Source organism: Schistocerca gregaria, chromosome 5 (genome assembly GCF_023897955.1).
Source record: "Schistocerca gregaria isolate iqSchGreg1 chromosome 5, iqSchGreg1.2, whole genome shotgun sequence".
Taxonomy (NCBI): Eukaryota; Metazoa; Arthropoda; class Insecta; order Orthoptera; family Acrididae; genus Schistocerca; species Schistocerca gregaria.
In genome coordinates this window covers 46,720,663-46,738,984 of record NC_064924.1, presented here as the reverse complement: position 1 = coordinate 46,738,984, position 18,322 = coordinate 46,720,663, and the positions used below count along the sequence as shown (strand labels likewise).

The 18,322-nt window shown below is 44.6% G+C and overlaps 2 protein-coding genes across 3 annotated transcripts in view; one reads left to right on the top strand and one right to left on the bottom strand.

The window, feature by feature from the left end:
* The window catches only part of LOC126273462 (junctophilin-1), an 815,451-nt gene that overhangs the window by 668,919 nt on the left and 128,210 nt on the right, over positions 1 to 18,322 (top strand). The gene's annotated exons all lie outside the window — the stretch shown is intronic.
* On the bottom strand, positions 7,151 to 8,902 carry LOC126273463 (uncharacterized). The gene is made up of 2 exons (XM_049977023.1): positions 8,108 to 8,902; positions 7,151 to 7,991 (listed from the first exon to the last, which is right to left on the bottom strand). The coding sequence occupies exon 1, from the start codon at positions 8,863 to 8,865 to the stop codon at positions 8,449 to 8,451; it is 417 nt and encodes a 138-aa protein (XP_049832980.1). The 5' UTR covers positions 8,866 to 8,902; the 3' UTR covers positions 7,151 to 7,991; positions 8,108 to 8,448.

Genomic DNA, 18,322 nt, shown 5'->3' with positions numbered 1-18,322 from the left:
GGAATGCCTGGAGGAAAAAATTTAGAGAACTGCGATCTGACGCTGACTGTAGAACGATTCTACTTTCACCACCGTACATTTCGCGTAAGGACACGAAGATAAGAGAAATTACGGCTCGTACGGAAGCATATAGACAGGCGTTTTTCCTGCGCTTTGTTTGTGAGTGAAACAGAACAGAACAGAAAATGACTAGTAGCGGTACAGGGTGCGCTCCGCGAGGCACCGGACGGTGGGTTGCAGAGTATGTATGTAGATGCAGAAGATTTGGTCGACCTTACTGTATGAAATCACTATTGCGGAACAATCAGTGGACCCAGTCACATGTATTAAATATCTGTGAGTATGCCCACGGAGCGATTTGAGGTGGAGTGACCACATATAATAAATTGCAGGTAAGGCAGGTGCCACACTGAGATTCACTGCAAGAATCCTGAGGAAATGTAGTCCATCAACAAAGGAGGTAGCCAACAAAGCTATCGATCGACAAATACTTGGATGCTTCTCATCAGTGTGGATTCCGCATCAGATAGGATAGACAGAGTAAACAGAGAAATTCAAAGAAGAACAGCGCGTTTCGCCCCAGTTTCGTTCAGTAAGCACGAAAGCGTAACGGACATGTTTACCCATTTTAGTGACAGACTCTGCAAGACAGGCGTTTTGAATGTCGGTGACTTTTACTGTTAAAGTTTCGAGAGCGTACAACTGCGTAGATCAGTTAGTCAATGTATTGTAAATATCACGCGAAAAACCCGTGGAGGTTAGAAAGATTGGAACTCACAGGGACGCTTACCAACAATCGTTCTTAGCATTGATCACTCTGGTGTGGAACAGGAAAAGGAGGAAGTAAGAGTGGTTCACAAAGGTGGTTTGCCAATGGTGGTGTGGAGACAGATGCCGACGGCTTCTTTTATGCACAGTACTTGCGAGAGGTGGCAGTAATCTGCGAGGTAGGAACACAGCCCGTTCGCGAGTTCCGCCGCCGCCTATCCCGGCTGGCGGAGCCCCCTTTAAGCGATCAATCGCACGCACTCAATTAGCGCCGGTGGGCGCCCGGGGACAGCGCCTGGCGCACCGCCCGCGGCACGCTCCACACTCCAGCCGCTGGACGCTCCAGCCCTAGCCTGCAGCCTCCGGCGACGCCCTGCCAATGGTCGCCAAGGAGGGCAGGCCCACACACCTCCTACTCCGCGATAGTAGTAAAGTCATAGTAACGAGAACTGAAACAACAGATGAATATCTTTACCAAGGCCGAGAATCGAACCCTGAACTCCAGCTCACTAGGCAGATGTGCTAACTACCATGCTAACCTGGAAGGACTACGGTTCAAACCCGCGTTAGGCCATCCTGATTTAGGTTTTCCATGATTTCCCTGAATCGATTCAGGCAAATGCCGAGATGATTCGTCTGAAAAGACACGGCTGACTTCCTCCCTCATCCTTCCCTAATCCGATGGGACCGACGAGCACGCTGTTTGGTCCCATCACCAACCAATTCACTACCCCACCTAGCGGCTTTGCACAACTGCGCGGAACAGCCTAGAATGGGTATTTCGATTGAGGAAGGAAGCGTGCTAGGGTAGTTGTGCAGTTGTGCAAGGTCACTGTACCAGGGCGGCGTAGTGGTTGGCCCATCTGCCTTTTGAGCAGGAGGCCCAGTTTCGAATCCCAGCCTTGGTACAAATTTTCATTCGTTGCTTCAATCTGCATATATACATCATAGATTTTTGAGACTTGGAATGGTTTCTGGAAGGATATAGTTTTGTTTGAGTAATGAGAACACTCGGCACGTGGCATCAACTGAGGCTTCCGCCACACTACACAAAGAAAAATGGTTCAAATGGCTCTGAGCACTATGGGACTTAACATCTGAGGTAATCAGTTCCCTAGAACTACTTATACCTAACTAACCTAAGGAAAGCACACACATCCATGCCCGAGACAGGATTCGAACCTGCGACCGTAGCAGCAGCGCGGTTCCGGACTGAAACGCCTAGAACCGCATTGGACAAAGAGATGGCACGGCCGGCGCTCACTACGAGAATGTGTGTCTGCGCCGGTTCCACGTTATTTTGCGAGAGCTCTACTGGGTATATGGACGGCTGCGACAATGATTCCCTGTGGCTCATTTTTGGCAGTCAGCGATATACTTTTTTTTTTCAACACCTGGATATTATTTGATATACGAGGGGCGTTCATTAAGCAATGCAACATTTTTATCCAGGAATCCAATACGCCAATTGTTCCCAATTCTTTTAGGTACAAAACCGTATTTTTCAACATAATATTCGATGAGTGCAACAGCCCTAAGTCACCTTACTGGGATGGCTTGTATGCCCACATGGTACCACTCTACTGATTGACGTCGGAGCCATCGCCTTACTGTATCAGCAATCTCTCCACCATCCACGTACTGCTCCGCATGGAGTGGATCCCTCATTGCGTCAAACAGATGGAAGTCACAAGGTGCGAGACTCATGCTTTAGGGTGAATGAGGAAGAACAGCCCAGTGTTTTGAGCTTCTCTCGAGTCTGAAGACTTGGGTGAGTCATTGCGTTGTCATAGAGAAGGAGAAATTCGTTTGCGTTTTCGTGGCAACAGACAATGTCGTTTCTACAGTTTCCTGGGAGCAGCAGAATGCGTTTCAGAGTTGATCGTTGCACCATGAGTGAGGATATCAAAGAACGCTTCACAGTCCCAGAAGTCGGACGCCATGACTTTACCTTTCGTCGATACGGCTTTGAACCTTTTTCGGAGGAGATTTGGTGTCGCGCCACCCTTTGGATCGTCATTTCTTTTCCGGTTCGAAGTAATGAACCCGTGTTTCATCGCCTGTGATGATGTTCCACAAAAAATTGTTACGATCAACCTTGAAACGCGTAAGCAATTCCGCACACATGGTCCTTTGTTACTCTTAATGGTCTTCTATTAGGCAGCCCGGAATCCAGCGGACACACACTTTGGGGACGCCAACTGCTGAACGAGTGTATTAGAACTACCAAGAGTGACGTCCACTTGAGCATTAAGGCGTTTGTGATCGTCATCATCTATAATGAGAGTGTCTGCACGTTCCGGCATTACAGAAGTCGTGGCTGTGTGCGGCCGGCTGGCACGAGGGAGATCAGACACATCTGTGCGACGCTATTGCGATGATGACAGACGCCTCGCCAACGACTCGCAGTGCTTCTGTTCACCGCCAGATAATCTGCAAGCGCCTTTGAATGTCTGCGATGCTCTGGTTTTCCGCCAAAAGAACCTCAGTGGCAACTCTCTGCTTGGAACGCACCTCCGTTACAGGCGCCATTTCGAAAGCTAGGTATAGCACCACCACCTATCGGGACTTCACGAAACTACAGGAGCTGTAGCTGGAATATTCATGTGTCCCGCAACAAATTCCGCGTTTTTTTCAACCGAAATTTGCGAAGATAAAGAAGTGCGTTGCATTATTTATTTAACACGCCTTGTAATAATTGCAAGAAGGTTTTCTCTTTAGATTTACTGCTCATTCTTGTGTTCGATACGTGTGCATCAGGTCGTAAAATTTTACAACGAAAGCTTATTGTAAAATGCTCATGTTCTACACGAACTTTCTGCTCCAACTTCTCCACTATCTATTTGTCTCTCGTTTTCTACTTTTACTTCCCACACTAGAAACATGAGCACTATCCAGAATCTAGCTAATACTGGTCTTTCATACTCTGGGCTTTCCTCACTGCAGAGTATAAACTAAAGTGACTTGTTTGGGATCAGCCTTTTTAGAACCACCTTCCGCAGTGTTCAACGGTCCTTGTCCGTCAGGACATGAGTTCGGCCTGGTCTTGGTTCAAATGGCTCTGAGCACTATGGGACTTAACTTCTAAGGTCATCAGTCCCCTAGAACTTAGAACTACTTAAACCTAACTAACCTAAGGACATCACACACACATCCATGCCCAAGGCAGGATTCGAATGTGCGACCGTAGCGGTCTCGCGGTTCCAGACTGAAGCACCTAGAACCGGTCGGCCACAGCGGTCGGCTGCCTGGTCTTGGTTTAGCTGTGGTTGTTCCTTCTCGTTTCGGCTTCTCAGTCACACAACCAACAGGTTACATGGATAGCTTTAGAAGGATTGAAATGTCGCCAACGGATTTTTTACCTAGGTGACATCCAATGACCATTGCACGTTCGAAGTGACCGAGCCGGCCGCGGTGACCGAGCGGTTCTACGCACTACAGTCTAGAACCACGTGGCTTCTACGGTCGCAGGCTCGAATCCTGCCTTGGGCACGGATGTGTGTGATGTCCTTAGGTTAGTTAGGTTTAAGTAGTTCTAAGTTCTAGGGAACTGATGACCAGAGATATTAAGCCTCATAGTGCTCAGAGCCATTTGAACCATTTTCTGTGTTATTTGAGTGCAATATAAGCAGTAGGTCGTGAACCATGTTGACCCCCTGACCGACCTCTCCTGCTGGTATTGCTTCTCTACTGACAGCACATTACTCCGCGCCTCCTTTTATACTGGCGCGTCCGCCTCTTGTGACATTTAATAATCAATTCTGAAAAGTCCACATACTTTTGAGCAGATGGTGAATGTTGGAGGAAGTCGTATGTTTACAGACTCATTTTCGAAGGCGAGCCTCTCCGGGTTCTATATGATCTCCGCAGTGTAACGCTTTCGACTGCAGTTTGTTCATCATTTCCGTGACACTCGTCGCAAATTGTGCAGCTATTCTTTGAATCTTTTGTGTCTTTTCCTCTAACCCAACTTCATAAGGTTCTCCACGAAAAATATCGAGAACTGATAGAATGAAAACCTTGTAGGTGAGCTCTCTCGTGTGTACAATAAATTCGTTGGAAATGTCCAGAGTGTTCTTCAAACAAAGGCGAACCGTCTTGCCTCGGTAACGTGGCGCATTGTCAACCATAAAAATTCTGTCGTTGTTTTTGAACATGAAGTCTATGAATGGATGCAGATGGTCTCCAAGTATCCGAACATAGCCGTTCCCAGTCAACGATCGGCTCAATTGGACAGAGGGACCCAGTCCACTCCGTGTAAACACAGTCAACACCTTTATGGAGCCACCACCAGAGTCGCCTCGCGCAGTTCCTTGTTGACAATTTGAGTCCATGGCTTCGTAGGGTATACGCCGCACTCGAACACTGCCATCAGCTGTTTCCAGCTTAAATCAGCTGAAATCGGAACTCATCTGACAAGGCCAGTGTCTGAGACCAGACCGATATGGTCACGAGCCCAGGTGGGCCGCTACAGGTGATGTGCTCTTAGCAAAAACAATTGCGTTGGTCGTCTGCTGCAGTAACCCATTAACGCCAAATTTCGCCGCACTGTTCTAACAGATATTTTTGTCCTACTTTGATTTCTGCGGTAATTTCACGCAATGTTGCTTGTCTGTTAGCACTGACAACTCTACTCCAACGCTCTCGGTCGTTAAGCAAAGGCCGTCGGCCATTACGTTGCCTGTGATGGGAAGCAATGCCTGGAAACTGGTATTCTCGGCACAGTCTTGACAATGTGGTTCTCAGTATATTGAAACCCCTAACGATTTCCGTAATGGAATGTCCCACGCATCTAGTTCCAACTATTACTCCGCGTTCAAAGTCTGCCAATTCCAGGGTTGTGACCACAATCATGTCGCAAACCTTTCCACATAAATCACATGAGTACAAATTAGAGCTCCGCCAATGCACTGCCCTTTTATACCTCTGTATGCTGTACTCCTGCCATATATACATGTGCATATCTCTATCCCATGACTCTTGTCACCTCGGTGTATAATCTTTTTATTTTAATGGCCAGCAGTGTAAGAGACAAGGAACTGTACTACAAAAGGACTTAACGGACAGATTCAATTCAGATACAGGAAAAAATACAGAGCAAGGAAGCGATGACAACAAATAAATTGAGAAAATTGGTGTTCTACAGCCACTTCCTTCGTAAGGAAAAAAACGACGTCACCTAAGTTAAAATGGTTTCAATAGAGATCTACGAGAGATGGGTACTGTTAAATATAAAATACATCACTGAGATACTTTTCACACTGGTGGTGAATAGCTATCTGTGTTTCACAAGCGGTAGTCTTATAGTTTCAATTATTGCCCCCAAAAAATAAAGTTACGTAATACACTAGAAGACTGTTTGCAGGTACGTATGTGCGGTCCTGTAAGCAGTGAAATCCCCACTCCACTCTACCGCAGCACGGCGCTACAAGTGCCAAAACAACATGGTCCAGCCCCTTTAGGAAGTGTTTTCGGCAGCAGTGTTACGTGTAGCAGCTGTGCCAGGCCAATCCAAATAACTTATTTAGCCGTCTGATCTGGCCCCACACAGCTGCTACACTTCCACTGCTGCCGAAAACGGATCACAGCACTATAAAATTGGAATTCTACCCACCTCTTCTTCTGAAATTAGGAAAATAAAAACGTCACTAGCAGAGTATTAAAAGCTTGTTCCCAACAGTTAAGCAGGATTCTGAGCCACATATGTAATACCTCACTGACAGACTGAAATGTGCTTCTTGTCAAACCATTGCATAAAAGGGGGAATAGGTCTGGTGTCAACTACTGCCTCATCTTACTTCCGACATTTTAACAAAAATTCTTGAAAAAGTAATGCATTGAAGAGTTACTTCACATAGCTGTAAAAATAAAATACTAATAAAATGTCACTTTGGTTTTCAGAAAGGCATTTCAATAGAAAACCCTATTCATGCTTTCACTGATCAAAGATTAAATGCTTTGAATAACCAAGCATCACCCACTGACTTTTTTTGTGATCTCTCAATGGCTTTTGATTGTGTAAATCACGGAATTATTCTAGATAAGATTAAGCATTATAGTATTAGTGGAACAGTGCACAAATGGTTTAATTCATATTGTACTGGAAGAGTGCAGAAGGTTCAAAATAATAACAATTCACATAATTTGGAAAAACAAGGGAGTTGTTAAGAATGCGGTCTCAAAGCGTTCAATCTTCAGTCCCTTATTGTTCTTAAAATATATTAATCACTTGCCATTCTGTATTCACTTAGGTACAAATTTAATTATTTTTCCTGATGGCACAAATATAGTAATCACACCAAAAAAACAAGAATTAGCTGAGGAAATTGTAATTAATGTCTTTCAGAAAATTATTAAGTGGTTATTTGCAAATAGACTCTGATTAAATTGTAATAAAACATAGTTTATATAGTTCTGTACAGTAAGTGGCGTAACATCATTAATAAATATAGAGTTTGAACAACAAGTCTGTAGCTAAGACAGAATATTCCAAATTTTTTAGTATGTGCACTGATGAAAGATTGAATTGGAACAACTGATGGTCTACCAAAACGTTTGAGTTCAGCTACTTGTTCTATTAGAGTTATTGCAAATTTTAGTGACTAACATAAAAGTAAATTAGAGTACTATTTCATGTTGACTCACTTTTTTCGTGAGCATCATTTTTTGGGTAATTCTTCGTTGAGGAAAACAGTAATCATTGTACAAAAACGTGTAATCAGAGTAATAGCAGTATTCTACACCAGATCATCTTGTAGGTACTTATTAAAGAAATAAGTAATATTCGCAGTATAGGAGACAGGCTGATTTTCATTACTCTGGGTTAAATATAGCGTAGACACAGAAAAAGGTGAATTATGCTACCACTAAAGTCTTTGGTGAGTTAGCGATTAGTATCAAAAGTCTGACAGCTGGCCAACCAGTATTTAAAAACAAGTTAATATAATTTCTGACTGACAGCTCTTTCTACTCAGTAGATGAAGTTTTGGATATAAATTAGTAATTAAAAAAATTGAATGATGACATGTAATGTAACTAACGTTAAACCTGCGCGTTCTTCATCATTGCTAAGTGTCATACCATATGATCTACTGAGCAAGTATTATACTAATTTACTACACTTCCTTAATAGACTGCGTCGTTCCATCTTTGGCTCTTCTAGAGGCCTGCTACGGCACTGTGGTGCGGGGATTTCATTGTTACCCATGACTGCAAACACGCACCTGCAAACAAACAAACAATTTAATAAATAACTGTAATTTTCCGAGGTGATAATTAAAACTTTATAACCACCGATCGTTTGGTGGTACCAGCACCCAGCAGCTTGGAGTGCTATTACCAGAGGAGCGTCCATCTCAATTCCTCGGTCAGCGCGACAGAAAACCATGCGAAGGTTCCGGGTTCGATTCTCGCCGGGTCGGAAATTTTTTCCGCTCGGAAACTGGATGTTGCGTTGTGTTCATCATAATTTGATTCTCATCGACACGCAAGTCGCTGAAGTAGCGTCATTTAAAAAGCCTTGCATCTGGCAGACAGTCTACGCGACGGGAGGCCCTAGCCACACGAAACACTTCATTTCGCCAGAGTGGTGAAATAAATCACTGACTGGCGGGTCTTAGAGACGCTGGCAGGAACCTAAAAGGACACTGGTTATTTTATTGTCACACAGTCCACAGAGGCTCAATTGGAAATAAAATCGACAAGAGAACTGCGCGACGTGCCGGGCAGTGCAGCGGGGCGCGCGGCGCTGTGTTTAGCCGGCAGGTCGGCGGCACTTTTAGCCCCTCCGCGTTGAGCTGGCAGGCGGCCGCGCGCGCGCCCTGCCTCTGCTGCCGCCGCCGCGGCAGCCGCTGCTAAAAGCGGAGCCTCAGTAGTGTAGCAGCGCGCCGGCGGCATGCAGTGGTACATGGGCGACGACGAAGCGGCCGACGAGGAGGATGACCTCATGTTCAGCCCCGCGCTGCTGGCGCGCAGGGCCAGCGAGAGCTGGATCAACGTACCGCCCGCCGAGGTGAGCCCCCGCGCCGCTAGGGGCGCAGTCGCCCGGCTCGCCCTGTGCTGCCATCTGCCCGCGGCGGCGTGCACTGTTACCGCCATTGTGAATGCCCGGACGGTGCTGCCCTCGTCGCTGCGCGTCGATCTGTGACACTAAGTGCTATTAGGCGATGCGGTTTTAAAATGTTAATCGTTTTACCCAATGAAGACCGGATCTTTACGGTGTCTCTATTGACAGTTAATGGCTGTGTGACCGTTGTATTGTAGCTTAAGCTGTCTTCTGAGCCTTTTTGCAAGGGAAAGAAATAATTCAGCTGTCTTACAAGTACGAGTATTCATGATACTAACGTTCGATCATGTGTACTCTAAAATAATATGGAGTTTATGCGAGATAACAGCTCATTACGTGGAGTTAGAAACGAATAACTTTCACACTTCGCGTGCAAAGACAAAACTGTTGTAACGCCATCGAATAGACGTTAAGTAATGTGCTATTTACCCCATAAATTTCTGTGTACAGCACTGCTTTGCAGTGTATCGTCTCAACCTCCTCTTTGCTTCGACAGTTCAATCAAAATTATCTGTATTGATATAATACATATCAAAATTAAATCTTTAATACGCGTAATTTGACAAAAGTGTACGCAGGATCTGAGATGCTGGGGCAACTTACTACTAACGTAGATCGATTAAGGGATGGTAGATGTAATGCATAATGTTTTTGAAAGTAAAATTCGAAGCTATTAAAACACAGAGTTAATTAATCGCTAGGCACACCACTCGTAACACTTCGTAAGTTGTTGTGTTGTTGTTGTGGTCTTCAGTCCTGAGACTGGTTTGATGCAGCTCTCCATGCTAATCTATCCTGTGCAAGCTCCTTCACCTCCCAGTACCTACTGCAACCTACATCCTTCTGAATCTGCTTAGTGTATTCATCTCTTGGTCTTCCTCTATGATTTTTACCCTCGTAAGTATGTATACCTAAAAGTTTCTTAACTGACAGAGAGTAGGTTGTGAGAGATTATTTTAGCGTCAGGAAAGTTACATTGATATACGTACAAATTTCAGTATTATATTCTTAGTACTTTCTGACATTGGCTGCAGAAAAAAAATCATAAAGTGTGAGCACGACGTAGCCGAAAGCTTTTTGCTGACAACGCCATCTAACATTTTTAGAAGAATAGCGGCGCGAAACGGCTTCGAGATTTCACGACAAACGACTCTAGGGACATATGTTTCTAGGCAACATGCGTTACATATACTGGCTTTCTTCCTGGTAGTACTGTGTTGTGAATGGGCAGCGTGCGTTTTGTTTTGGTTTTTCAGGGGAAAGTGTATGTTTGTGTGTGTGTGTGGGGGGGGGGGGGGGGGGTAAATGACCTTTAGCGTCGCGACTACCCCGGCCCTCCTACCCTTTGGTAGCAAACTAGACTCTAGTAAGCCAGAAATGTGCTTTTATACACGAGAATTCAATTTTATATCTACATAAAATTTAAACTTAAGTGTTCGTATCATTGTTTCAACAGCTTTCTAACGTGTGTGGTATACAGAACAGTAGATAGCTTCACAACGCCAGATTAAAATACTCTTACACTGCATGTCACAGCTTTATATTATTGAGAGGGTTACAACATCCTTCAATGGTTAAAAATGATCACTTATCGAAGGTGCAATGACAATAACTAGTGTGTCAACATCCTAACGCGTAATGACCTCATTTAAAAACATTATTATGTGGTTCGTAGTCTACATCGAACTTAAACTTCAGGTGCAGAGCCAAATAAATACCCTAGAATGTACTTCGTGGAGCATGGAGGATTGAAGCTATGCTTGTTGAGTTCTACTGATCATAGATCACATGGATTTTGAAGTTCGTCTACTGCGGCGTTGAAGCCCGGCTGACTAGTTACGTCGGATAGGCGAAAATTATTTTAAAAATTAAAGCATAAGATACTGTTACAGATCATCACAACGCCAGATTAAAATACTCTTACAGTGCATGTCACAGCTTTATATTATTGAGTGGGTTACAACATCCCACAATGCTTGAAAATGATCACTTATCGAAGGTACAGTGACAATAACTAGTGTGTCAACATCCTAGCGCTCTCTCTGTTTCTCTAATAGCTTTCTGTTTACGCATATTTGCCGTCAGTGGGTTGCTAAATGAAGCGTTGAAATTCTCTTTCTCATTTCTGCTCTGAAGCTGGTTCTGGTCTTGCCATGCGAAGCAGTGAATGTGAAAATTAGTTCCACTGGACGACGTTATTAATCGCCAAATAATTTTTTTAAAAGGGCATGAATGTGTCTTCTTGCAAGGAGGAGCGCTGACAACAGAAAGCATTGCTTGCGCTGTTACGTACATGTAAGTTGTGCTGTGACTGCTCTTGATCGCATGTTCATTATTCACGCCGTCACCCGTGTTAACTCGTGCGTCATGTCGTATGGCAATACTCAGCACATTGCAGAACACTGGCCGCTAGCTCGACTTCATGAAGTATAGCGCGGGGAATAAATTCATTTCTGGTGAGTGAGTGTACTGTAGTGTACGGGAGGCGATCTAATTATACACCTGTGGCGGAGCGCCGCTGGCAAGCTGCGCCGGCGCTATTGTGGGAGTCGCGGAAAGTAACCGGCGTGGCGTCAGGCAACCCGGCCGTTCCAACTGCTCCGCTGCCGACTAACAGAGAGATTGAAATCTCCATTCGCGGACACGTCTTTAGGAATTCTCCAACAAGCTTCGCGATTCGTTAATACCCCTACTGCCACAGAAAATATTAACCCTCCGCTATTCCTCTGTGGATGACATACCTGTTTCCTCTGTCATTACCGATAGTTCTGTGCTGTTGCTTCCGATGAAACAATAGTAACATCACTAGTGACTAAAAGCAGTCTGGCCTTCGTCGTTTAGAAAGGTGATAAAAAATTAAGACACAGTCCACAAAGAGCGTTCCCAGTGTCCGAGATATAGCGCGTAAGGTGACTATAGTGTCTTCTTCAAGGCAATAAGTATTACAAAAAGATTATGTGTCGTAACGAGTTAATTAGGTCGTAAGACAAATAGAATTCCTTACCCTGCCAAGACCTAACAGAGAAAATAATTGTAAAGAATCGAATTTCAGCATCATTGATTAATTGTTGCGCTCTGAAGAGACAGACACTACCACAGACTTCCTCCTAATCCATTTTCGTTTCATATTAGTTAAACAATGCTGCGCTGAAAACACGTCTAATAAAGTACGGTGAAATGGTTATTTTTGGTGTCAACACAGAAACACTAGTATTTCAACTGAAGCGTTGGTTGTATTTCTGTATTATCTTAGCTTCGTACAATTCTCTTTCAACCTTATACTTCTTACAAACATGTTGTTCCAGGAGGAATAGTCAATATTCAGGAGAAGGCCGGAACGATCTTTCGAAGCAAAAATGTCTTGTGAACATGGGTTCTAAAATGCATATCTTAAGAGGACCTCGTCTTCGATACTGCGTAACAAATCTCTTCTGTTGCTCTTTGCTTTCCATATTTTGAAAGGTGTTAGTATCGACCAAAACACCAAAAAAAATGTCCGGTAAACATGGACTCGAAAGTGCATACCTGTTCATCTTTGCTAGTGTGAACACACCTCTTCTACGGAACAAGTGGTCATAGCTCTTAAGATTGCGTTTAAGAGTCCATGTTTACTAGACTATTTGCTGCGAACGCACCATCCTGTCACATCCCTGAGTTCTGACTATTCCTACTGGGATATCCAGTATATACAGCCAAGCTTCCGTACCAGTGATCCACTTCTATACTACTTTTCTGTGTAGAGGTGGCGGAGACAAAACACAATTTCTCACAAAATAAAACTCAAAAGTATTGAAAGACTGTTAAGTGTAACAGTGCAACGAAGTACACAGTAGTGTGTGCTGTGGGACACGAGCATTTTATGAATTACTCTGTAGATCGTGGTTTTAACCTTGACTTGCTGATAAGTCGTCTCTCACGTACTTAGCAAAGGTTTAGAAAGAGTACTCGAGTACCTGGTATAGGGCACGTAACAATCTTCTCTCGAGATCGGGAGATAGTAACTACGCTTATCGAGACAGGTAATCCACAACAAACGTTGTGTGGAAGCGATCGTTGCTAAAAAGTTCATCTTCTCTCAATTAATTGTAACAGATCGCCCCGTACAACTCAAGATGAGTAAACTAACACAATACCTTTGTAACGTAATAACTGAAAGCCAAGCTCACATGAGCCAACTACTTATCGTAAGTGTACAAAAGCAAACGACCTCGAATTCAAGAACTGTGTTGGTACGACATCTTCCTTCAAGACGCAAGTGGGCGTGCTAAACACCTCGTCACGCATTGGTTCCGTCGGCCAAATAGCGTGCGTAATTACCATAAGGAAACGGGACGCAAGCCATACTGGCGCAGATTTTCCATTACAGTAACGCACGTGTCCGCCAAATACACGTTTTCGTCACACCTTCGAAAGCGTGAAGGACAAGCGCCGATGTAAACATCAAAAGGCGTCTTTTAGCACGGTTCGGCGAGACATTACCAGATAATGTACACCTCTACTCCACAAACAACCTGACGATATGTGGCAGAGGGTACTTCTAGCACCACTACTCTAGCCTTTCCCCCCCCCCCCCCCCCCCACACACACACACACAGACACACATGACACACTTGTCTGCTAAATTCGCGTATGGCACTTGCAAAGAATGATTGTCGGTAAAGATTTCAGAGGTAAACTTCTCGACGATACACATCGCCTCTCTTGTAGTGTCTGCCATAGCTCTCGCCCCGACTAAGCGTTCCCGTGACCAAAAACACGCCACGAGATTTTCTCAGTTCTTCCCCGTCATTCTGCTTTCTAATGGTCCCAGACTGATGATCAGTACTCAACAGCCGGTCTCACAAGTACTTTGTAAGCCACGTTTTCCGTGGATGAATTTTATTTTCTTTAGATACTTCCATTGAGTTTCAAGTTGCACCTGCTTTGTTGTATGTGAGCATTCCTCTTTAGACTGTTACTCTTACGTATTTTACGGTTACTACTGTTTCCAGTGATATATCTCAAACCGTGTAACTTAACAGTAATGTACTTCTTCGCCTAATATTGCGCACACCTTACACTCATTTACGATCTAGGTAAATTGCCAGTCCCTGCACCAATCTTCGACCTTCTGCAGGTCTTTCTGCATTTCGGTACAGTCTCGTGGCATTGCAACATTTCAATAGACAACATCAGCTGATGGCTCTGAGCGCTATGGGACTTAACTTCTAAGGTCATCAGTTCCCTAGAACTTAGAACTACTTAAACCTAACTAACCTAAGGACATCACAGACATCCATGCCCGAGGCAGGATTCGAACCTGTAACTGTAGCGGTCGCGCAGTTCCAGACTGTAGCGCCTAGAATCGCTCGGGCACCCCGGCGGGCAATACCAGCTGAAAAAAAAGAGAATATCATAGAGCTTCCGACGTTATACAGTATATCATTAATATGTATTGTGTACAGACTATCGTAAGTAAGCGTAATCTACGGCAATTTTGCTAGTAACTTTGGTCAGTTAAGGTCATACCCGCGTTACTGTAGTTAGGTGTGTTGCATACCTATCGGGCGTTACCTCGTATCGATCGCTTTCTTTACGTATGCGATCACTGTGTTTCTAAATGTCCTAAAAGCCGGAAGCGGTGTACCGTCAAGAAACGGAGTGAGAATATATAAAGTCCTGTATAACCGACAGAATATTTTTGTTCTACATATTTATCTTCCTGTCTGTTACTTAAACAATAAACAATATTTCTAGCAAAATTGAAATTGTCAGTGTGTAATTCAAATTTTATTCAAAAATTTTTGATTTATAGTGTGAAACAGAGGGATGTTGCAATAATAAATAAAGAAAACAATAAATACGTATCATATAGCGCTAAAAAACTCAATTTCCTCAATAAAGGTAAAATGAAAAAATCTCAAAACGAAAATATAGCAAACGTCGCTTCAATGCTTCGTCGAACTTCCATAAAACATATTTCTGTTATTCATTAACACCTTTCGCATTATCAATTATAATAGGAAACTCTTGCCATTGACCATGTGGAAGAATGTTCTATTGAGTACAAAGTAACAACAATAAATAAATGTAAATGTCATGTGACTAGGGCCTCACGTCGGGCAGACCATTCATCAGGTGCAAGTCTTTCGATTCGACGCCACTTCGGCGACTTGCGCGTCGATGGGGATGAAATGATGATGATTAGGACAACACAACACACAGTCCCTGAACGGAGAAAGTCTGCGACCCAGCCGTGAATCGAACCCGGGCTCTTAGGATTGACATTCTGTCACGCTGACCACGCAGCTACCAGGGGCGGACTAGTGACAACAATAATTATACTTTTTATGTCTGTGCATGAAAATTGTACTTGTATCAAAAGTAAGTTTTTGATTACATAAAGCGCAGAAGTTACGCGATCAATTAACTTTTAATACTTGTATCTTGCAAAACAAAGAAGTCTTCGGTTCCCAGTTTATTTCTTACACATTCATTTACGTTTGTTTCCCCACTAATTCTATCAATACTACTTGCAATGTTACCAGTTACTTTGTCATTTATGTACCGTACCAAAACTGTCGAACCGTAGTTTTGGCAGAAAGCAACTCCAGTAATAGCCTTGCCGTACATTGAAAACTACCTTTACGTTTGTCAGTTTCATTCCGGTAAGAACAACAAGTTGAGTTTTCTCTGCTAGAAACTCGAATTTAGCCGCCAATGTGGTCTGACACTCAGTAATCGCGTACTTTGTCCACTAAACGACAGTGCGGAACTTTATGGAACGCCTTCCGGAAGTCAAGGAACGTGGCGTCAACCTTGGAGCCTTTTCTGTGGCATTCTGCATTCCCCGACGAACAGAGCGAGCTGTTTTCGTAAGAGCCCTGTTTACTGAATCTATGTAAATTCTTATAGAGGACATTTTGTGTCACCGAAAACGTCACAATGCGTAAGTGTAAACATGTTCTATTAATCTACAACGGATTGATGTTAGCTATGTAAACCTATAATTATGTAAGGAGCAATCAAGTGAAGACGAGACAGATGGAAAAACGTAAGTAAACTGTTTAGTATTTTGAAGGTAATTGCCATAACTGTTAACACATTTATACCACTCTGGGACAAGACAGTCAATGCCCTCATGATTTTTGCGGTTGCCTGCGAAGCCATGACGATACCCGGGCGTGCACGTCTTCGTCCGAAGCAAATCGACGGCCACGGATGTGTTTCTTCAGGATTTGCAGAATATGGAAACCGCATGGGGAGAGATAGGAAATGTGTGGAAGATGTGTAACGGCTTCCCAGCGAAACTTCTGCAGCGTGGTCGAAACAGTCTTGGCAACATGTGGGCGGGCATTATCCGCAACAGAATCATGCCGCTGGTCAACATTCCTGGGCATTTGGACCTGATGGAGGGCTTCAATTTCTCCAAAGAGCTATGTATCGCTGTGCGTTAGTTGTAGTGCAGTGTTCCAGAATGTGAATGAGCAGCGGGCCCTTGCAATCAAAGACAAAGTTCATCCTGAACTTTCCCCGAACTGGCGTGCCTCTTTTTCGACTAAGCTTCAGAAGTTTCGCTGGGAAGTCCTTACATATCCTCCATACAGCCCCGATCTCCCCCACTCGATTTCCCTATTTTTGGAGCCCTGAAGAAAGACATTCGTGGCTGACGATTTGCCTCGGTCGACGAGGTGCGCGCCTAGTTACAACCAAGATCCCGTACCCAGCCACAATCATTTCCCCATGAAGGCACTGACCGTCTTGTTCGACAGTGGGATAAATGTATTAACAGTTATAGACGATTACTTTTGAAACTGTAAGCGGTTTACTTACTTTTTACCACCTGTTACATTTTCTTTTGACTGCCTCTCAATAAATCAGTCCGATAATCTGACATTAGAATTTTCATCTGTCTATTTTCGTTTCTTTCACCGCGGACTTTTTTTTTAAGTATGGAAATGCTGAATTGCTGTGTGGTCCGGAGTTAATGACCAGCAGTAGAGTCCTCTCTAACGGAGTAGGTAAGTCAGCTCAGACGTCGGAAGAAGGCAACAGTATATTACAAACAATGAGACGACGCCTACCAAAGCACTAGGATGTTCAAACCGAACTCCGGGTTGTGGGAGGCCTTACGAGTTTCCTGAGTGCAGTCGGCGCACAGCGAGCCTCGCTCAAGCCCCAACGGCCGTGACTTTTCGGCACATTCGCAGACCCGGCTGCAGTTATGCAAACATCCTGCGGCAGCGAGCGGCCGGCTACCGGTTCAGGTATGCAAAGCACCCTGACGTCGCGTCGCCTCGGGAGCGTAATCCATTCGCTCCTCACCACAGCACCACCTTCACTTGCTGCAGGTCGAATCTTCGGCCGTTTCCTGCTACGGTGGACCCCCCACTCCTTGCTCTCCTCCAATGTCTCGTGGCCATAGTTATACACTCAGCACTCATCCAGTACGAGTAGGCGGCTAAGTAAGGCACCCGGATTGTCCTCACACAGCTGCAACATTTCAGCTTCTGCTTCACTTCGTCATGCTTTTTTGAATGGGTCGCGAAACCGGACGACTGCCTTTTACACGTTTAAAATGTCTTGCGAGCTATTGAAGATTAATCCATTAGTGATTTTCACTTTTCAGATCTTCGCACCTGAACCGATAAAAACAGAACCCTTATACACGGCCCACTTACATTAACGTGACTACCGACTTAGGCGGGATCTGTAACAACCACTCACACACAGCAGCTGGCACCACTAGCAGCGGAGCACTATATAAAGCGTGTAGGGGAGGACGCCGAAGGCAGTGCAGTCGTTGTCGTAATGCGCAAACGGAGCAATTTATGTGACGTCCAAAATGGGATGATCATTTGCTTTGGGCCCAAGGGTGGAAGCATTGCCGAAGTGGCTAAGTTTGTAAACTGGTCGCATGCCGCCGTGGATTGAAGTACACCACGCATGGCAAAATGGCACTTTCCAAAACCGTCGCAGAGGCAACTGTGCTGCAGCACGGGCCATAGATGGCAGGGGATGAACGACAGCTGCGGAGATGTGTACGGGTGACTAGGCGAGGAACTGCTGAGCAGCTGACTACCCAGCTGAACCGAGGGGCTATCGACAGTGTCTCCTCAACGACCGTCCAGCGAACGTTGCTGAGTAGGGGCCTCCGCGATGTTTGCCTGATTTATGCGCTCTTGCTGACTGCTGTTCGTAGACGACGAAAGCTGTAATTTGCACGCTAATGCCACAACTGGATGTCCACTGGGTGGCGACAGGTGGCCTTTCCAGATGAATCACGTTTTATGCTCCATCGGACAGATGGCCCTCGACGTCTACAGTGTGAAACATCTGAAAGGAAACAAGGAGGGAGAGTTGTGGTCAGGGGAACGTTTTCATGGCAGTATCTGTGTGATCTCGTCATTCTGGGGACCATAATGGACAATAACAATGCTGCATGTGTCTTTGCGTACCACGTCCACACCTACATGCGGTTTGTTTTTCCTAGCACGATAGCGTCTACCA